The sequence below is a fragment of the Bos javanicus genome, chromosome 3 (assembly GCF_032452875.1).
Source record: "Bos javanicus breed banteng chromosome 3, ARS-OSU_banteng_1.0, whole genome shotgun sequence".
NCBI lineage: Eukaryota > Metazoa > Chordata > Mammalia > Artiodactyla > Bovidae > Bos > Bos javanicus.
The window spans coordinates 110,581,979-110,604,570 of record NC_083870.1 but is presented as its reverse complement, the minus strand read 5'-3'; the positions used below and the strand labels follow the sequence as shown (position 1 = coordinate 110,604,570).

The following is a 22,592-nucleotide window of genomic DNA, read 5'->3' as shown; positions in this document are numbered from 1 at the left end:
ATCTTTATTTAAACTTCTCATTTACTTTTCTTTTCATGTAGGAGTTGAACATGCCTCATCTAGCCCGTGTTCTGACCCGTTAGGAAGTACTCAAGAGCATGCACTCTCTCAAGAATCTTCAGAGCCAGGCTGTAAAGGTAAAATACTTATCTCCCTATGATCTGAATTGCTTGTAATATCATCGTTGATTTTAAATTTATAAATGGAAATTTAAAATTCTTTAAAATTTGAAGTTTATGTTTAAAAAGCGAAATTAATCTCCACTCTCAGTTTTAAAGAACTTGTTATTAAGGGAAGGTTATTATCTTCAGATCATGAGTTTCTTATACAAATATAAGAAATTTTGTGACTTTTTCTAACACTGTGCAAGTGACTCAAATCTCTTTTTTGAGTCCTGTATCTGTAGAATAACCCGTGTGGAACCCAGTGTAACACTTCATTACTATTGTTGTTGTTAAGACAAGTGCCTGGGAAAGCCTTGCTGTTTCTATAGTTCCTCTCACCAAGGAGCTTTATATGATTGACCACGTTTGCAGGTTTCACATGTGGTGCCAAGAAATTTGGAACCCAATCAGCAGTTCAAATAGAGCAACACTGTGTTATTTTAGAACCCTAATCATTAGATTTCTTCTTTCCAGGATTTTGTTTTATGTTCTAAATTTTGTTTTCAGTTTGTGTTCTGCTTTTTAATTTTGTTTATATATCATTTGTATATTATTTTATGAAGTCTTTGTGGAATGAGATAGGGCAGAATGCATGAGTATGTAACTAAACTTTTCACCCATTTCCAACTGTACCTTCTCTCTGATACCTGGGTGACTGCATGTATTCTTGGCTTCACCTCAGTTTACCCTCATTGGAGCAGTTAGTTGCTGCTGTGGTCTGTGACTGACTTACTGAGTTCCCACAGATCAAGTGTAATCTCTCTGCTTCAGAGTGATGTAAAAATGCTCACGTCATGGGGGTTTACTAGGCCTTTCACTTTGCACTTTGAGCCACAACATTTTTGAGAAAGAAGGAGGAAGGGTAGTGAGAATGGAGAAGTAATATGGTGTTAGACTGCCAGGGCTAAGTAGTAGCCACACAGGATGCCTACTCATTTCTACTGCTCACTCTTCCAGATAAATACTTACTGTATTTATCTGTCATGTATCAGGCATGGTGGTACGTATTCAGGTAAAAAGGTCAAACATGGTCCTTGCCCTCATGAATGACCTGTTTAAATTTGCACTCAGTGAAGCTTGAGTGTGCCATTGGAAACATGTAGTCTTTTCTACATGCAGAAAAGCAGGAACTGGAAAGGGTGTTTTAACTCATCCCACAGTGTGGACCAGTCTGTTACCGTAAGATCTCTAAAAATCAAATTAGATAACGCTCCTGCCTAAAACTAATTCAGGTCATATGTGCGTGTGCTCATTTGCTCTATGTCCAACTCTTTGTAACACTGTGGACTATAGGGCACCAGTCTCCTCTGTCCGTGGAATTTTCCTGGCAAGAATACTGGAGTGAGTTGCCATTTCCTCCTCCAGAGATCTTCCTGACCCAGGAAATAAACCCACGTCTCCTGTGTCTGTTGGTTTGGTGGGAGGATCCTTTACCCCTGAGACACCTGGGAAGCAATTCAATTCTTAGTTGTCTTCAAAATCTTAATATATATATATGAGGCTTACCATGATCTGCCCTCTTTACTTTTCTCCTATATTCCTAAGTCCCCAAACCCTTTCACTTTTGTGGCTGAGCACACACTGTATTTTCCAGCATTTTCAAAAGCATGAAGTTGTTAATATGTAATCTGAAATGTACTTTATTCAAATAAATACGACTTAAAGTTAAATAGCATTCCTTTTACAGATATCTTCCTAGCCTTTAATATATTAAAACATACTGTGAATTCTTCATAGGCAGATATAATATACTGCTGTTTTCCAAATTTATCAGATCTTAGAAACCCAGTTTTATTGAGCTTTCGCAGGGTTAGTATTTTGTGGAATATACTTTGGGAAATCTTTTTATATCCTCAAGTTGAAATTCTTAATCTACGTGTTTAATTCTTCTCCACCTTTCACATCTTCTGGAATCTAACATGACTCTTCACTATTAGATGACCTTTATTTGTTTTCATAGAATTTTACTTAAATAAGACATTTTATTTAAATGTTACATCAAATGTGCTGAATTATCTTTATTTCTTTAAAAAAGCCTTGAGATGAGTATCTGTCTTTAATCCATGTATTCACTAGTGTATACCACTATACCTGGGGCAATGTAGTCAGTGTTTATTTAGTGAATTGAGTAATGTTATTATTTTTCTTAAAAGTTAGTATTTCAGATGTTTTCTACCTTTCCACAGTCCGCTCTATCAAGCTGAAGGAAGATATTCTGTCCTGCACTTTTGCTGAGTTGAGTTTAGGCTTATGCCAGTTTATTCAAGAAGTGCGGAGACCAAATGGTGAAAAATATGATCCAGACAGTATCTTATACTTGTGCCTTGGAATTCAGCAGGTATGAAATCAGTTATGTAAACTATTGCATTTTTAATAATTCTGGTAGAACTTGTAAATTAAGCTGAGAAAGTATTGTATGTATTGTCTGTTTGATATTGCTCCTATACTCTCTTCTTAATGAACCACTGACCCTGATTTAAAAGTCTTAGTCACGTAAAGCTTTTATAAGTTTAATTGAGACTGTTAGAGTAATAGAAATTGAAGTTGGTTCATTTTATTGCTAAATGGACAAAAAAGGCCTAATAGCAATTCACAAAAGAAGTGAGATAGGTGACTGACTCTGTGTATATATGTATGAATTTACATGAATTTCGTAGTCTCATTTAAACTTTAAATTCACATTAGAATAGATATGTCAATATTTATCTATCACATTAGCAAAAATCAAAAAATTATAATACTCATTGTTGATATGAGTTCTGTGAGATGGAGGTTCACCTTCATGCTGCTGCTGCTGCTAAGTCACTTCAGTCATGTCCAACTCTGTGCGACCCCATAGACAGCAGCTTACCAGGCTCCCCCGTCCCTGGGATTCTCCAGGCAAGAACAGAGAGTGGGTTGCCATTTCCTTCTCCAATGCATGAAAGTGAAAAGAGAAAGTGAAGTCGCTTAGTCGTGTCCGACTCTTCGCAACCCCATAGACTGCAGCCTACCAGGCTCCTCTGTCCATGGGATTTTCCAGGCAAGAGTACTGGAGTAGGGTGCCATTGCCTTCTCCAAAATACATTATTAATTTATCTTGAAAGTTAAAGTGAAGTCGCTCAGTCGTGTCCGACTCTTAGCGACCCTGTGGATTGCGGCCCACCAGTCTCCTCCATCCATGGGATTTTCCAGGCAAGAGTGCTGGAGTGGGGTGCCATTGCCTTCTCCTCACCTTCATAGTTGATGATAATTAGTACATAGTTTGTAAAAAGCAGTTTTGAGCGTATGGTTCAGGAATACTTTTGAATGTTCATATTATTTCACCAATGATTCATTTTTGGGGAATCTGTCAAAAGTCTGAAGTTCAGACATCATTGCCTAGAACTGGAGATCACCTCAGTGTCCACCAAAGTAAAGTATAGTATATTTATAAAGTTGCATATTATGCCCCCAATAAAAATGGTTTACAAAGTGACTTCTGCTGCTGCTGCTGCTAAGTCGCTTTAGTCGTGTCCGACTTTGTGCGACCCCATAGATGGCAGCCCACCAGGCTCCCCTGTCCCTGGGATTCTCCAGGCAAGAACACTGGAGTGGGTTGCCATTTCCTTCTCCAGTGCATGAAAGTGAAAAGTGAAAGTGAAGTCGCTCAGTCTTGTCCGACTCTTAGCGACCTCATGGACTGCAGCCTACCAGGCTCCTCCATCCATGGGATTTTCCAGGCAAGAGTACTAGAGTGGGGGTGCCATTGCCTTCTCCAGAGTGACTTCTAGTAACATAAAAATATTAATACTAAAGCATTAATGAGCAAAGTAAGAGTGTATGTGTATCACTATATTTTAACATAGTGGTTTATAAGCCATTCACATAAATAACATACTAAAATGAAATATATGAAAAGTATTTATAGTGGTTATTATCTTGGAGTGATGGGACTCTGTATGTAATTGATTATTTTTTCTCTATTTGCCAAATTTTATTCCCTTTGTATTTCAGGGGGTATTATTTAGTCATTTATTTGTTGTTAAAGTTTCATTTTTTAATTATAAAAGTAGTATGGGCTCAGTTAACTGTTAAAACAGTAAACGAAGGCATAATAAGAAAAATTAATCTGTCCATTCCCACTCCCTGAGGTAATCAGTGTTTGCAGTATGATATGTGACCTATATCTTCTTTTTTTGTAATTTTTATTGTAGTGTTGTTGACTTATCTCATTATCTTCTATGCAATATATGTTTATACATGTGTATAGATGTTTAACAGTTTTTTTTTGCTTAGTTTTTTCAAAATGGGGCCTATACTATACCCACTTTTTGTAGCTTACTATTCTCAATCTGTGTATCCCTTGAGATGAATATAAATCAAATTCCTTGCTTTAAAAAAGAAAGTCACATAATATTGCAGAATATGAACATAATATTTATTCAGCCTTTCCTCTTTTATATATTCAGGAGTTTCTCCCTCCTCTTCTCTTACTCTTGCAAACCGTGCTTCAGTAAATATTTTGTTTGCAAACCTAATGAACTGGTGCTTTTATTTCTAGGTTAAAGCATATATTTTTCTAATTATAAGATATTTTCAGATTACTTTCCAGGATAATTATGGTAGCTTATGGTTTTACCAGCAGTGTGATGCCTGTTTCTTGAATCCTCTTTACCAGTCCTCTTTCTAACGTTTATTATTCTGATGGAATTTTTAAAAATGTAAACTTGTGGATCCAATATGTGTTTTTCCAATTTTGTGAAGTAAAATGTCTTTATGTTGGTCATTTGGATTTTTCCTCCTGATCTGTAGGGTCTCTGTTATATTAGGGATATTGATTCTAATATGAGATTAAATTTTTCTAGTGTATTTTTGTCTTTTGGTTTTTAGGTATGTTTTACTAAAGGTTTTCATTTTTATATAGTCCAGTATGGATATATTTCCCTTTGTAGTTCCTATATTTTCCATGTTGCTTAGAATGGTCTTTGTACTTAAATATTTAAATTCTCTTCAATTTCTAAAATATTTGGAGTTTTTTAGATCGACATTGTTAATATATCTGAAATTCATTTTTATGCATGAAATAAGTATGTTGCTGATGAATAACATATCTGAAGTGTAGCTGGTTATGCAAGCAGCTACATGGAATCAAAATGGCACCTGTTACTTAATAAGTTTCCTTTATATTTTGATCCAGTTTCTAGGTGGTAAAATATATTTTTAAAAGTCACATATAAGAGGACTTCTATGGATTCTTTCAGCAAAATTTGAGAACCTTCTATGTGTGTCAACATGCATTTTGCTTAAGTAAAAATCGCAAAGATTCTGGACACACTTTGTTTGGAGTTTATAATATGAAGAATCTAAAGAACATTTCCTAATTGTATTAATACATATGTCAGGAAATAAGATGTTTTTAGTATTTATTAATAATCTAATGATATGAATATAATCAAAACATATGTACTCATTGCTAGGAATTTCAATAAAAAACATTTGAGTACTTTACATGTAGACACTCTGCTATATGTATTCTATTTGTGAGGTGAATCATAAACCTGTTACGTTTTTTCCTAGTATATTTCTCTTGTTATTTGTTTATATTAATAAATGACTTTCTGTAACAATTCTATAGGTTAACAAATTCTCAGATGACTTATACAAAGTAAGTAATTACAAACTTGTTAGCAATTTTGGCAAGAAATAAATTTTCGTTAACCTATAACTTATTCCTTATAGGGAATTTTAAAAGTTTACTTACGTTTACATCTCAAATTTGTTTCCTTTTTTATTTTTTCCTCATTATAAACATATGGTTATGCTATAAAAGTTGGCATTATAGACATATGGTTATGCTTAAAAGTTGGCTTAAAACTCACCATTCAGAAGACTAAGATCATGGCATCCGGTCCCATCACTTCATGGAAGATAGACAGGGAAACAGTGAGAATGAGTGATAGACTTCAGAGCACTGCAGATGGTGCCGCCACCACGAAGTTAAAAGACACTTGCTCCGTGGAAGAAAAGCTGTGACTACCTGGACAGCATTAAAAAGCAGCATATTACTTTGCCAACAAAGGTCCATCTAGTCCAAGCTATGATTTTTCCAGTGGTCATGTATGGAGGTGAGAGTTGGACTATGAAGAAAGCTGAGCTCCGAAGAATTGATGCTTTTGAACTGTGGTTTTGGAGAAGACTCTTGAGAGTCCCTTGGACTGCAAGGAGATCCAACCAGTCCACCCTAAAGGAAATCAGTCCTGAATATTCATTGGAAGGACTGCTGCTGAAGCTGAAACTCCAGTACTTTGGCCACCTGATGCAAAGTACTGACTTATTGGAAAAGACCCTGTTGCTGGAGGAGAAGGAGACAACAGAGGATGAGATGGTTGGATGGCATCACCAACTCGATGGACATGAGTTTGAGTAAGCTCCGGGAGTTGGTAATAGACAGGGAAGCCTGGCGTGCTGCAGTCCATGGGGTCACAAAGAGTCAGACATGACTGAGCAACTGAACTGAACTGGTGCTAATTGTAAAGAGTTTTGAAAATACATAAGCATGTAAAACAACAGCTTTAATATCAATGCCTTGACCACCATTGTTAACGTTCTCTAGGAGGGGTAATTGGCAAAAGAAACAGTCAAGTAACAGAAGAAAATCAAAAGATTGCTAATAGATAAAATGTATCAGGAATATTTAACAATCATTTACTTTGTATGCCATATTTTAATATAAGCCCATTTCATATATTAACTTACATAATTGTTAGTGTACACTTATGATGTATAAGAACTAATATCATTTTCTGCTGAAGAATCTGAGGCACAGTGAGTTAAATAACTTGCCTAAGGTCTTAAAGGTAGTAAGTGGCAGGGCCAAGGTGTGAAGTGAACGCAGGTAGCTCAGCTTTAGGGTCCGTGTTATGATTACTGTGTTGGGCTGCCTCTCTAATATAAAATAGTGGTCAGCTGTAATCAGCGAAAATTTTCACCTATCAGATGGATTAAAAAACTTGAAAGATTGAGAAGTTTGATAATACTAAGTATTAGTGAAGACACATGTGCACTGTTGGAGGCCTTTTCAGAGGGCAAGTTGACAGTGACTATTAAAACTTGAAGTGCATATAGATTGTTCAGTCTAGCAAATCTATTGATCAGTATCTTTCCCACAAAGAAATTACTACAATTACCTAGAAAAACACATAATAGTGTTTTCATTGTAATGTTTTTAACAGCAAAAAACTAGAAACCACCTTAGTGTTCATGAAATGATTCAATTAAATATAGTACATCCATACTATTAAATATCAAACAGTAGTTTTAAAGGAATGAATTGGGTTCTGTAACTTCTATATGTTTTGACATGGAAAACTTTTGGAGACATACATTTTGAAAAGTAACTTGAAAAATTGTATGTGTAGTATTTATAGTATGGTAAAATACATATAAAATTTACCATTTTAAAGTATATAATTCATTACATTCATGATGTTGTACAACCATCATCACTATCTTGTTCTAAAATTTTATTTCTCTAAAGGGAAACCTCTTACCCATTATGCTTTCACTTCTTACCTCCTCCATCTAGTCCTTGGCAACCATAAATCTGCTTTCTGTCTCTATGGGTTTGCCTATTCTAGATGTTTCATGTAAGTGGAAAGTTACAGTTTACGGACTTTGATGCCTTGGTTCTTTCACTTAACACGATGTTTTCAAAGATCGTCCATTTTGTAATATGAATCAGTACTTTGTTCCCGTTTATGGTTGAATTATTCTGTTGTTGGAAAAGTGTTGATAGACATTTGAGTGCTGTCTATCTTTTGGCTGCTCTGAATAGTGAGTGCTGCTATGAGCATTCATATATGTTTTTGTTTGAACACCCATTTTGATGTCTTTTGGGTACTATATGCCTATAGGAGTGGAATTCTAGAGTCAAATGGTAACTCTTTAGCTTGTTGAGGAACCACCAAACCATTTTCCAAGATGACTGCACCATTTTACATCCCCAGCAGCAACTTCTGAGTATTACATTATCTCCATATACTTGTAAACCCTTGTTAATATCCTTAAGAAAAAAATAGCCATCTGATGGGTGTGAGGTGGTATTCTATTGTGATTTTGATTTGCTTTTCCCTAATGACTAATGACACTGAGCATTTTTTCATGTACGAAGCCATTTGTATAGTTTCTTCAGGGAAAATGTCCAAATCTTTTGCCTGTTTTAAAACTGAGTAGTTTGCTTGTTATTGAGTTGTAGAATCTCTTTTTATAGTCTGGATAGTAAACTTCTATTAGATTTGTGGTTCAAATATTTTTTTTCCAGTTCTCTGGGTTTTCTTTTCAGTTTCATATACTTTCTTATACTTTCATTTTTAATTTTGATAAAGTTCAGTTCATTTTTTCTGTTGTGGCTTGTTCTTTTGGTGATATATCTAAAGAATCCATTGGGAAGTTCAAGTTCATTAAGATTTGCTTGTGTTTTCTTCTAAAAGTTTTATGGTCTTAGCTCTTATGTTTAAGTCAGTGGACCGGTGTTTAGATCCTCTGTTTTGAATGATTATTCTATCAGGTGAGCCACCAGGACTTCCCTGGTAGCTCAGATGGTAAAGAATCTGCCTGCAGTGCAGGAGATCTGGGTTCAATCCCTGAGTCGGGAAGATACCCTGGAGAAGAAAATGGCAATCCATTCCAGTATTCTTACCTGGGAAATTCCATGACAGAGGAGCCTGGCAGGCTACAGTCCATGGGGTCACAAAGGGTCAGACACAACTAAGTGATTAACACAGGGATATATTGAATTAGGGATAACTGGATATGTGGATATCCAGTTCTCCTGGCATCATTTGTTGAAGAGTCTGCTCTTCATTCATTGATCTTGACATCCTTGCCCAAAATCATTTGACTAAATGTGTATGTGCTTATTTTACACTCTCAGTTTTTAATACTTTTTGGTCATATGAGTATTCTTGTGGCAATACACACTGTTTTGATTACTGTAGCTTCGTAGCAAATTTTGAAATTGGGAAATGTGATTCCTCAAGATTCATTTGACTATATTCCTTACAATTTCATAATAGTTTTAGGATTGACTTTTCCATTTCTTCAAAAAAGAAAATCTGAACCTTTGGGATTTTGATAGGATTGCATTGAATCTGTAGTTTACTTTGGGGAGTATTGGTATTGTAATAATACTGTCTCTAGTGTAATAATACTGTCTCTAGATCCATAAATACAAGATGTTTTTCTTAGGTCTTTAATTTCAGAAGTTCTATATAGTTTTAAGTGTAAATGTGTATCTCCTTGGTTAAATTTATTCTTCTCAAGTATTTTATTTCTGATACTGTTATAAATGGAATTTTCTTAATATTCTCTTTGGATTGTTGATTGCAACTGATTTTATGTTGCTTGTATTCTGCAGCTTTATTGAGTTAATTTATTAGCTCTAATTATTTTTTGGGGGACTCTAGAATTTTCTATATATAGGTTCGTGTCACTGCAAAGAGAGATAGTTTTACTTCTTCCTCTTCTATTTCAATGCTTTTTATTTCTTTTTCTTGTCTGGTTACTCTGGCTAGGATTTCCTATCCAGTGTTGAATAGAAGTGGCATTTTTATCTTGTTCCTGATCTAAGGGAGAAGTGATTTTTTTTTAATATTTCTTTTTATTTTATTGATATATTTATTTGGTTGCTCTCAGTCTTAGTTGAGGCATGGGAACTCTTAGTTGCAGTATGTAGGATCTAAATAATTCCCTGACCAGAGATTGAACCCGAGCCCCATGCATTAGGACCATGGAATCTTAGCCATTGGACCACCAGCGAAGTCCAGTGATTTTTTTTTTTAACCCATGTATTTTATATGTACTTATATTTGAGTTACTGTATAAAAACTCAACTCTATATATTCATAAAGAAAAATTTTTTAAAGATTGATAGTTGATTGTTGATAGCAGTTGCTTTTGAGTAATAAGTCTGAACGTACTTTTCTTCCACCTTTTCTATATTTTAAACTCTTTTCATAATGAGATATAATATTTTTAAGTTGTAAAAATAACTTTATTAAAATAAAAAGGAAATGAATACTTTTCAACAACAAAACTGTAATCTGGCAATATGATCATAAATTGCCTTTAAAGAGACCTGTAAAAGTGTACATTGAAATGGTATATAATCTTTATTAGCCAGAATAATACTCAAGTGGAAATAAAAATTTACAGCAAGTCATACATAGATCAAGAAAGCAGGAAACCAACATAGCCATAGATAAATGTTTAAAATACTAGATCTTTAAGACACCAAGATTTTTAGGTTATAATTATGCTACTTTGTGTTCTCATATTCTACTGATTTTATTTCTCTGAGTGATTTCATCTGACCTCACCTGCACCCTCAAAATAGTTAATAGTAATTTACTCAAGCTATTGCTTGTTTCCTCTCTGAAATGATTCTTGATGGTTATAATTAGCATAATTTTATGTCCTATAATTAGACTTGAACTTTGTGAAGGCTGGCTTGTGGGGCAGAGAGTTGAGAGCTGTGGTTAGAAGCCTCCAAATAAATAGTTTTACAGTTTCAGTACTCTCGGGTCACCTGACACTAGCTAACTGTATTATTTTCAGGAAATGATCTTATAACTAGATTCAAAAGCAAACAAACTTCTAAGAGTACATCTCAGATGCTGAGAATTAAAAAATGATTTGAGAAATATGAATTAAGAACAGTGTTTAGTATATCAGTTTTATTAAGTGACTGAAAGGTACTGATTTATTATTATTATTTTAAATAATTGTTTTTAAAAGGAAATGTAAAACTTTACCTTACAAGCTCAGTGGTCAAGATAATGTTAATTCATGTGCAAAGGATCTTTAGCTTGAATTCTTCTGTTTTGACTGTATCCTTAAAATATTTCTCAGTATTGTAAGGACAGAAACTAAGGGTAAACTATATTCCTAAACATATATTTTTTACATTTTATGTTTTCTTTGTATCAACATATATGTTTCCATTTTTTCTCTTGTAGTACCTGTTTGAAAATGGTAGAATAGATAACATTTTTACTGAGCCCTATTCCAGATTTATGATTGAACTTACCAAACTCTTGAAAATATGGGAACCTACAATACTTCCTAATGGTAGGATGATTATATTTTGATTCTTTTCATGATATGCCTTCTTAAATTGCTTAATTTTTATGCTTATCTTTTGTAAATTGTTCATTTTATATTTGTCTTGACTTATATTTGGACTTTTGAGGAGAAAATCTTTGGTTTATTATCAGTTACTTAATAAAACTATATCTTGCATATAGTACATGAAGAGATAATGACTACTCGATATAAAAAAATAACTAAAGGCTACATTTACTTTTTAGAAACCATTTTTGATATGGTAGTATTGGTAAAGTTGTACACTATACCAGTAGCTGCCACATATACTACTTTTAGACTCTGTTAGCAGTGGATCTTCTTCAGTATTTTGAAAAAAGTACCCTGAACTTGTTGTTAAGAGAGTTGTCTTCATCCTTGAATTGTCTATGACCATATGTCTTTGGACAAGCCCCTAATTCACTCCTGCTCTCATGCTCCTTGCCTGTGAATGGAGAGGTTGAATGTAATGCCCAGAAATGTGGTCCCCTTCTTTTGGGCTACAGAGAACCTATGAAGCATTAACAGGAATACAGTGGCATGATGCATTTAGCTTTTAAAGGAGGAGCTAAGAACCTGTATTTGGAAGTAACAAATAATGTATTCGTGGGCAGTCTCCCAAGAATAGAATGAGAGGTGGTAACAAAGAGGATTGGGGAGAGAACATTAGGAAAGACCTGAGTTTAACGGATATCATGAGGAAGCTGTGTTTAAAAGTATACTAATTTTAATTCTTCTGACCTGTGCTTTTCAGGAAAAATACAGATAGACTATTGTGAAGTAATTTCTCTTAATATAAGTTTTAAATAGGAGCTGCTTTCTAATGTTGTTAGCCAAATAAAACTGAAGCAGTTAACAGTAAGCATAATGATCTCAAACAAGAGTCTGCTAACTGCACCTCATGGTTGGATCTGGCCTCTTGCCTGTTTCTATATAGTTTATCAGCTAAAAATATTTTTTTACATTTCTAAATGGGGGAAATTAAATTATATTTTGTGACATGGGAAAATTGCATGAGAATCAAATTTGTTTCTATAAATAAAATTTATAAATGGCCATACCTATTTGTTTCTGTATTGTCTATACTTCCTTATCTTTTACAACAACAAAGTTGTTCAGAGCCCTTATGGCCCACAATGCTTAATATACTTATCATCTGGCTCTTCACAGGAAAAATTTACCATGCCCTGGTCTAAAATAACAATAGATTAAAACTGTTTTAGGGGAGTGCTCACTATGTTTGTTTCACTGGAATCATCTGCCCTTTTCTTTGCAGTGCTTTTTCTATTTTTATGTATGAGGAAGAGGGACAAAGAGGAGCAATCAGTGTTCTCCTTAGTATCCTCCTGTCTGAGAATTAAAGAAATTACGTAGTCCCTTTTAGCAGGAGCTTAGTGCTGTTTCTTTTCCCCTGTTCTGTTCAGGTTACATGTTCTCTCGCATTGAAGAAGAGCATTTGTGGGAGTGCAAACAGCTGGGCGCTTACTCACCAATCGTCCTCTTGAACACCCTCCTTTTCTTCAATACCAAATACTTTCAACTACGGAATGTTACTGAGCACTTGCAGCTTTCTTTTGCGCATGTGATGAGGCGGACGAGGACGCTGAAGTACAGCACCAAGATGACATATCTGAGGTTCTTCCCACCTTCACAGAAACAAGAGTCGGAACCAGGTGTGGCGGAGTTTTCAAGATTTCTTTCTTTTTTAATTGAAATATAGTTGATGTACAATATTATGTTCGTTTCAGGTGTGTAACATAATGACTTGACATTTAAATACGTTATGAAATGATCACCACTATAAGTCTAGTAACCATCTGTCACCATACAAAGTTATTACAGTAGTATTGGCTGTATTCTGTATGCTGCATATTACCTCCTCATGACTTATTTATTTTATAACTGGAATCTCATACCTCTTAATACCCTTCACCTAATTACCCCCACCCCTCTTGCCTTTGGCATCCACCAATTTGTTCTCTGTAGCTGTGAGTCTATTTCTGTTTTGTCTGTTAGTTAATTTTTTTAGATTATACATACAGATAAAATCATATGGTAGTTTTCTTTTTCTCACTGACTTTTTTCACTTAGCATAGCACACTCTGTCTTTTCACAAATGGCAAGATTATATTCTTTTTTATAGCTGAATGAATTAATCCTTCTATTGATGGACACATCCATATTTTGGCTATTGTCAGTAATGCTGTATTGGACATAGGGGTGCATTTATATCTTTTTGAATTAGTGTTTTTGTTTCCTTTGGGTAAAAAATACCCAGAAGCAGAATTGCTGGACCATATGGTAGCTCTGTTTTCGGTTTTTGAGGACACTGTGTGCTGTTTTCCACAGGGGCTGCACCAGTGCACACTCTGACCAGCAGTGCACAGGGCTCCCTTGTCCCTTTCATGATAGTCGTTCTGGTAGATATGAGATGATATCTTGTTGTGGGTTTTGACTTGCATTTTCCTGATGACTAGTCATGTGGAGCATCTTTCCATTTGTCTGTTGGCAGCTTGTATGTCCCTTTTGGAAAAATGTCTATTTAGATCCTCTGCCCATTTTTTAATTGCATTTTTTATATTGAGTTTTCTGAGTTTTTGTATGATTTGTGTGTTAACCCCTTTCCAGATGTATACTTTGCAAATATCCTTACCCATTCAGTAAGCTGCCTTTTCATTTTGTGGCATTTCCTTTGCCATGCAGAATCTTTTAAGTTTGATTTGGCCCCAGTTGTTTATTTTTGCTTTGTTGTCTTCACCTGATGAGACAGCGCCATGTTGTCTTCACCTAATGAGACAGCGCCAAAAAAATATTATTAACACCAATGTCAGAGTTTCCTGCCGGTGTTTTCCTCTAGGAGTCTTATGGTTTCAGGTCTTACATGTAAGTCTTTAATCCATTTTGAGTTTAATTTTGTACATGGTGTGAAAAAGTGGTGCACTTCCATTCTTTTCCGCGTAGCTGTCCAGTTTTCCCAGTCCATTTGTTTTAGAGTCTGTCTTTGCCCATTGTGTGTTCTTGCTTTCTTTGTCATACATTGATCGTCAAAGGATTGGTTTATGTCTGGTCTATCTGTTCTGTCCCACTGATTTGTGTCTCTGTCTTCACACCACTACCATACTGTTATGATCATTGTGGCTTTGGGTATACAGTTGAAGCTTAAGCCAGCCAGTTGAAAATCTGCATATAACTTTACAGTCAGCCCTCCTCATTTACCATTTCATGTCTGCAGATTCAAAAGCCATGTATTGTGTGTATTTATTGAAAAAAATCCATGTATGAGTAGATCCATATAGTTCAAACTTGTGTTTTTAAGAAACAATGGTAGTTTGAAGTCAGGAAGTGTGAACCTCCAGCTTTGTACTTATTCAAGATACCTTTGGCCATTTGTGGTATTTTGTGAGTTCATATAAATTTTAGAATTACTTGCTCTATCTTTGTGAAAAATGCAAATGGTATTTTGTTCAGTTCAGTCACTCAGTCATGTCCGACTCTTTGCAACCCCATGAATTGCAACACGCCAGGCCTCCCTGTCCATCACCAACTCCTGGGGTTCACTCAAACTCATGTCCATTGAGTCGGTGATGCCATTCAGCCATCTCATCCTTTGTTGTCCCCTTCTCCTCCTGCCCCCAAATCCCTCCCAGCATCAGTGTCTTTTTCCAGTGAGTCAACTCTGCACGTGAGGTGGCCAAAGTATTGGAGTTTCAGCTTTAGCATCAGTCCTTCCAAAGAACACCCAGGACTGATCTCCTTTAAAATGGACTGGTTGGATCTCCATGCAGTCCAAGGGACTCTCAAGAGTCTTCTCCAACACCACAGTTCAAAAGCATCAATTCTTCAGCGCTCAGCTTTCTTCACAGTCCAACCCTCACGTCCATACATAACCACTGGAAAAACCATAGCCTTGACTAGACGGACCTTTGTTGGCAAAGTAGTGTCTCTGCTTTTCAATATGCTATCTAGGTTGGTCATAACTTTCCTTCCAAGGAGTAAGTGTCTTTTAATTTGATGGCTGCAGTCACCATCTGCAGTGATTTTGGAGCCCAAAAAAATAAAGTCTGATACTGTTTTCACTGTTGCCCCATCTATTTCCCATGAAGTGATGGGACCAGATGCCATGATCTTCGTTTTCTGAATGTTGAGCTTTAAGCCAACTTTTTCACTCTCTTCTTTGACTTTCATCAAGAGGCTTTTTAGTTCCTCTTCACTTTCTGCCATAAGGGTGGTGTCATCTGCATATCTGAGGTTATTGGTATTTCTCCCGGAAATCTTGGTTCCAGCTTGTGCTTCTTCCAGCCCAGCGTTTCTCATGATGTACTCTGCATATAAGTTAAATAAGCAGGGTGATAATATACAGCCTTGACGTACTCCTTTTCCTATTTGGAACCAGTCTGTTGTTTCATGTCCAGTTCTAACTGTTGCTTCCTGACCTGCATACAAGTTTCTCAAGAGGCAGGTCAAGTGGTCTGGTATTTCCATCTCTTTCAGAATTTTCCACAGTTTATTGTGATCCACACAGTCAAAGGCTTTGGCATATTCAGTAAAGCAGAAATAGATGTTTTTCTGGAACTGTCTTCCGTTTTTGATGATTGAGCAGATGTTGGCAATTTGATCGCTGGTTCCTCTGCCTTTTGAAAAACCAGTATTTTGTTAGGGATTGCATTGAATCTGTCAGTTATTTTGGAATAGACATTTTAACACTGTTCTTTCAGTCTATGAGCATGGTGTATCTTCCAATTTATTTGTATCTTTTTATAGTTTTTAGAGTACAGGTCTTTCACCTCTTTGGTTAAATTTCTTCCTAGGTATTTTATTATTTTCGATGTAGTTGTAAATGGGATTGTTTTCTTAATTTCTGTTTCTGATAGATTGTTATGAGTGTATAGAAATCTGAAATATTTCTACATGTTTTGTATCCTGTAAAATGTATTTACTAGAATTGATTTATTCTTACAATTTTTTGGTAGTGTCTTTAGAATTTTCTATATATAGTATATCTGCAGGTAGTGATGGTTTTACTTCTTCTTTTCCAGTTTGAATTTTTAAAAATATTTTTTGTAACCTGTGATGTGTCTTTTAGTATTATTTTAAAAATATTTATTTTATTTATTTGGCTCCTCCAGGTCTTAGTTGTGGCACCTGGCATCTTCGATCTTCATTGTGGCATACAGAATCTTTAATTGTTGCAAATGTGGCATCTAATTCCCTGACAAAAGATTGAACCTGGGTCCCCTGCATTGGGAGCATGGAATCTTAGCCACTGGACCGCCAGCAAAGTTCTTGATTTTTAAAAATTTCCTTTTCTTGTTTGATTGCTTAGGACTTTGTAGATTGCCTCGGTCTTTGTAGGATTGCCATGGCTAGGATTTCATCCAATACTATGTTGAATAAAACGGTCAGGAGTGACCATCTTGTCTTATTCTCCAACTTAGAGAAAATTTATTCAGCTTTTCACCATTGGGTATAATGTTAGTTGTGAGTTTATCATATATCACATTTATTGTGTGGGTATCTTCCGTCTGTAGCTGCTTTGTTGAGTTTTTATCAGAAATGGATGTTGAATTTTTTTCAAAAGCTTTTTCTGCATCTGCTGAGATTACCTTATGCTTTTTATCCTTCATTTTCTTAATGTGGTGTATTATGTTGATTTGTGAATATTGAATCATTCTTGTATCCCTGGGATAAATCCCATTTGTTCATGGCATATGATCCTTTTAATGTATGGTTGAATTCAGTTTGCTCATATCTTGTTGAGGATCAGTGATATTGGCGTGTCATTTTATTTCTTTTTCTGGTGTCTTTGGTTTTGGTATCAGGGTTCTGCTGGCCATGTAGAATGAGTTTGCAAGAGTTACTTCCTCTCCTGTTTTGGAATAGTTTGAGAAGGATAGGTATTAACTCTTACCTAAATGTTTGGTAAACTCATCTGTGAAGCCATCTGGCTCCAGGTTTTGTTTTTTGAGAGTTTTATGATTATTGATTCAGTTTTATTATTGGTGATTGGTCTGTTCATGTTTTCTATTTCTTGCCTGATTTAGTCAGATAGTATGTTTCTAAGAATTTATCCATTTTTTCCCCTAGGTTGTCTAATTTGTTGTCTAATTTGTCTAATTACTGTTCACGGTAATCTCTTGTGATCCATTGTGTTTCTGTGGTGTCAATTGTAACTTCTGTTTGAATTTTCATTTTATTTATTTGAGCCCTCTCTTTTTGTTTTTGATGAATCTGGTTAGTTTTATTCATCTTTTCAAAGAACAGGTTCTCTTCTATTTTTTTGTTTCTATTTTATGTATTTTCACTTTTGATCTTTATTATTACTTCCTTTACTAACTGGTTTTCGGCTGTTCTTTTTCTAGTTCCTTTAGGTATAAAGTTAGATTATTTGAGTTTTTTGTTTCCTATGGTAGACCTATATCACTATAAACGTCCCTCTTAGAACTGTTTTTGCTGCAGCTGATAGATTTTTGTCTCAAAGTACGTGTTTTTTTTTTAATTTCCTCGTTGATTTCTTCAGTGATCCATTGATTGTTCACTAGCATGTTGTTTGGACTCCACATATTTGTTTTTTCCAGTGTTTTCCTTTTAGTTGCTGTCCAGTGTGATAGCATTATGGTCGGGAAAGATGCTTAGTATGATTTCAGCTTTGGGGTGACAGAGGATGAGATGGTTGGATGGCATCACTGACTCAGAGGACATGAGTTTGAGCAAACTCCGGGAGATAGTGAAGGACAGGGAAGCCTGGTTTGCTGCAGTCCATAAGGTCATAGAGTCAGACATGACTTGGCAACTGAATACAACAAACTTATTGAGATTTGTTCTGTGGTCTGATGTGATGTATCTGGAGAATGTTCCATGTGTACTTGAATATTATTTTGTTTGGGGATGGAACATACTGTTTATTAAGTTCATCTGGTCAAATGTGTCCTTTAAGGCCCGTGTTTCCTTATTGATGTGTCCATTGATATAAATAGGATGTTAGAGTCCCCCTGCTGTTGTGGTATTATTGTCACTACCTCCTTTTGTGTCTGTTAATATTTGCTTATTATTGTATTTAGGTACTCCTGTGTAGGATGCATACATACATACAAATGTTTTGTATTATTGTTGAAAAGTTGCCTTTATCGTTATGCAGTGTCCTTCTTCCATCTTTGTTTTAAAGTCTTTTTAGTCTAATGTAAAGTACTGCTACCCCAGCTTTCTGTTTCCGTTTCCATGGGATATCTTTTTCTTTTCCCTTGCTTTCAGTCTGTGTGTCTTTAGGTCTGAAGTGAGTCTCTGATATGCAGCATATATATGGATCTTATTTTGGTATCCATTCAGGCACCCTGTGTCTTTAGATTGCAGCATTTAGTTGATTTACATGTAAAGTAGTTATTGCTATGTACAGGACAGGGAAGCCTGGCATGCTGCAGTCCACAGGGTCACAGAGTCCAACACAACTTAATGACTGAACAACAAAAATGTATTTATTACCATTTAAAAAATTTTTATGATTGTATTGTTCACATCTGTTTCTTTTCTTCTTGCTCTCTTCCCTTGCAGTTTGATTACTTTTTAGTTTTGTTTGTATTCTTTTTTCTTTTTCGTGTGTGTATCTGTTATTTGGTTTTGGTTAGTGGTTATCATGAGGCTCTTATATAACAACTTATGTATATAGCAGTCTATTTTCAGTTGATGGTTGCTTAAGTTTGTGTGTGTTCTAAAAGCACTACATTTTTACTCTCACCACCCCACCCCATCTTTTATGTTTTGACAAATTTTATTTTTTTAATGTTGTATTTTCTTTAATAGTTATAGATTATTTGATCTTACTACTTTTATAATCTTCATACTAGCTGCATAGATGGTTGAGTCACTACCTTTAGTATGTGCTTGCCTTTACATTGAGTTTTTTTCTTCCATAATTTTCATATTTCAAGTAATGGCCTTCTTTTTGTGTTCAAAGAAGTCCCTTGAACATTTGTTGTAGGGTCAGTTTTGTAATGATAAACTCTTTAACTTCTGCTTGTTTGGGAAACTTTATTTCACCTTTAGTTCTGAATGATAATCTTGACAGAGTATTCTCAGTTGTAAATTTTTTCCTTTAACCATTTTGAATACCTCATGCCACTGCCTTCTGGCTTTAAAGTTTCTGCTGAAAAGTCAGCTGATGGTCTTGTGGGGGCTCCTCTGTATGTAACTAGTTATTTCTCTCTTTTGCTCAGTCATGTCTGACTCTTTGCAACCCTGTGGACTGCAGCACACCAGGCTTCCGTGTCCTTCACCATCTCCCAGAGCTTGCTCGAACTCACATCCATTGAGTCAGTGATGCCATCCAGCCATCTCGTCCTCTGTCACCCCTTTCTTCTCCTTGCTGCTTTAAATATTCTCTATCTTTAACTTTTGACATTTTAGTTATAATGTGCCTCAGTGTAGGTTTCTTTGCATTCATCTTGTTTGGGACTCTCCATTTCCTGGAATTGGATGACTTTATACTTTTTCAAGTTAGTGAAGTTTTCAGCCAGTTTTTTCTTCAAATAGATTTTGTTTCTTTCCTGCCTTCTTTGGGAATCCTTAGTTTTTGCCTATTTTATTTGGAAAAATTCCTTTGTCTCTTCAATATTCCTAGCTCTCTGCGTTTGTTTCTATGTACTAGATAGATCAGCCACATCTGCCAGCCTTTAAAGGGTGACTTTATGTAAAAGGGCTGCATGCACCCTTCTCTGTGGTTAGGCCATGATGGCTGTAGGTTTACTGGTGTGCAGGACTGGACCCTGACAAAGCTGGCTATAATGGTGAGTTGTGACCGTTGAAGGCAGTATGGTTTGCAAGGCCATCTCCTAGGGTGGAGCTGCTTTGGAGGGGCTCTAGTGCTGGCCAGAGCCATTTGCTAGGTGTAGTAGTATAGCTTTGGAGGAGCGTCAGCTTGGATGGATCTACAGGTGAGCCTGGGATGAGATGGGGAGAGTCAAACTGGCACCCACCAGCCCTGGACCAAGTAGACGTAGTTCCTCAGTGGCTACAGAACCAGAGAAAATTATAAAAGTCCCTGGCTCTGCTGCACACACCCTAAAATCAGTCAGTGACTCTCCTTCACATATGACCCAGGTCCTCTTCAAACTGCTGCCTCTGGGACTTGGGGCAAGAGAGTTTTTGCATGTGCTCTTTAAGTTTTAGTTTCCTACAGACCTCTGGATGTAAGTCCCACTGGTTTTCAAATCCAGGTGTTATGGGGGTTTGTTGGCTTATCTCTCTGGTGCTGATTCCCCCTCGGCTGGGGAGCTCGAAGCAGATTTTGGACACTTTGCTCCTCAGGAGGACCTCTGCAGCTGTGATGTCCTCTCTGCCTGTGGGTCCTGGCCAGATACCATTTCTGCCTCTCTTACCCATCTTAATGGTGATTTTCTTTTTATCTTTAGTTGAGGAAAATCTTTTGTGCTGGTCTTCAGGTCTTTCTCAAGGATAGCTGCTCTGTGTATAGTTGTAGTTTTGGTGTGTTCATGGAAAGAGATGAGCCCAGGATCTTCCTACTCTTGCATCTTGTCCCCTCCTTGTAAGATTTCTATTTGAAATCTTATTAGTATTCAGATAGACACTTATTAGAGAAGAGGAATTGCAAATTCTAGACATGGAAGAGTATAGCTTTAGTTTAACATTTAAATGCTTTCTCTATTGTTAGGGTCATATTAAAGGCTTGACTTAAAATTAGAAGAATCAGTTGCTTCAGTATGCTTTTATTGGTGGGCTATTTTGGTGGAGGGGAGTGGTTGCCATGTTGCATGGCTTGTGGGATCTTAGTTCCCTGACCAGGATTCAAACTCATGCCCGCTTCAGTACAGAGTATTAATCACTTAAAAGTCCTCTTTTATTGTCATTTAAATTAGACATTCTAATTTAATTCATTAGGGATGTAACCCAGATAATCTTCAGTTTAAAACTTTGCAAGAAATTGAAATATACAGCCAAGATTGGGGATCATTGATTTAGAGGCAACAGATGGGTCAATTACTAGTTAAAAGGAACTTGCATAACTTTTAAATCTAGTGTTTCTAAAAGTTTCGGGGTTTTTGACCAGAGTACTCCGTTTTAGTTAACTCATTATTGACCACAGGATTTTTGTAGAAACTAACACCTGTGGCTGGTGGTTTTTATTTTGACCAGCCAGGTATTAATTCTGTTATTTCACTAACGCTTTGTGGGTTCTTGATTCAGTAGTTAGACTTGACACACCTGTGAAGTCTTCTAATTTTCTTGAAATGTTGTCTTTAGTCCTCTCTTCTGTAGAAGCAGAGGTACATTCTCTAGCACCATGAGTTTCCCTGTATGTATCAGAATCAATCACTACGGCCTTTTGTCTTATTTTTTTCCTAATATTCGCATTGTTTGAATCAGAACTATATTTTGAAGAACTATCATCTTCCAAGACACTAGTATATATGTCACTTGGAAAATCAGAGAAAGTACCTGTATAAAATTCACCAAAAAATTCTTCTTTACTCAAAAATTTTCAATGTGTCAGTTTTGAAAATGTTATGTTAATATACACAAGGCTGGTACAAAAACCTAATGGAGCAAAACGTGAATGATAACAATCCTAAGTTACATAATGAATCCTTGGTCAGTTTTAAACTCTTAACAGCTTCACCTGGTGATGTTAATTGTACCACTCTCTAAAAATGTGTTGATACGTCTCTAGTCAATAATATGTTAACGCTGTAAAATTCTGAGGGAAATTAAACCTGTCCTAGAGTATACTGCCGTCATACACAGTAGAAAAATATCAGCAGTGACTGTTTTATTAGAAGGTTTATGATCTTGCATTCTAAAAAATCTGTTAATAATTTGTTATTAATATTTAAAAATTAATGTTGTTATTATAGAACTAGAAATTATTTTGAACAGAATTGCAAGTTCTGAAATTCCCAAAACCAAGCTGTTATTTCCTTGAGATAAGAGTGAAGTATATATTTTGAATGTAAGAATTTTAAATTACTGAAACTAGAATCTGTAAAGAATAATTGTGATGTTCATCTTGTATTTACTTTTTTCTCAGTTGCTCGTTTACTTTAGAAAATACTAAGATTATCTTGCTTTTTCCACCATGCATTCATACCCTCGTATGTTTTGTTTATATATAGCCCACTTTATGCTCTTAATGGATATTAATTCAGCGACTTCCCTTGTGGCCCAGTACCTAAGAATCCACGCTCCCAACGCAGGGGTTGCAGATGTGATCCCTGGTTGGGGAACTAGATCTCACGTGCCATGGCTAAAGAGTTCACGTGCCACAGCTAAAGATTCCACATGTTGCAACTAAGACCTGGTTCTGCCAAATACATAAAAATA

The 22,592-nt window shown here is 35.8% G+C and overlaps 1 protein-coding gene across 9 annotated transcripts in view; it reads left to right on the top strand.

Annotated features, from left to right (window-relative positions):
- Nucleotides 1-22,592, top strand: part of ZMYM4 (zinc finger MYM-type containing 4) — a 164,866-nt gene that overhangs the window by 136,434 nt on the left and 5,840 nt on the right. For all 9 annotated transcript variants that reach the window (XM_061412549.1, XM_061412550.1, XM_061412551.1 and 6 more), the window contains 4 exons: nt 42-137; nt 2,351-2,502; nt 11,141-11,252; nt 12,689-12,937. In XM_061412549.1, coding sequence (XP_061268533.1) covers nt 42-137; nt 2,351-2,502; nt 11,141-11,252; nt 12,689-12,937 — 609 coding nt within the window. The remainder of the gene's footprint in view (nt 1-41; nt 138-2,350; nt 2,503-11,140; nt 11,253-12,688; nt 12,938-22,592) is intronic.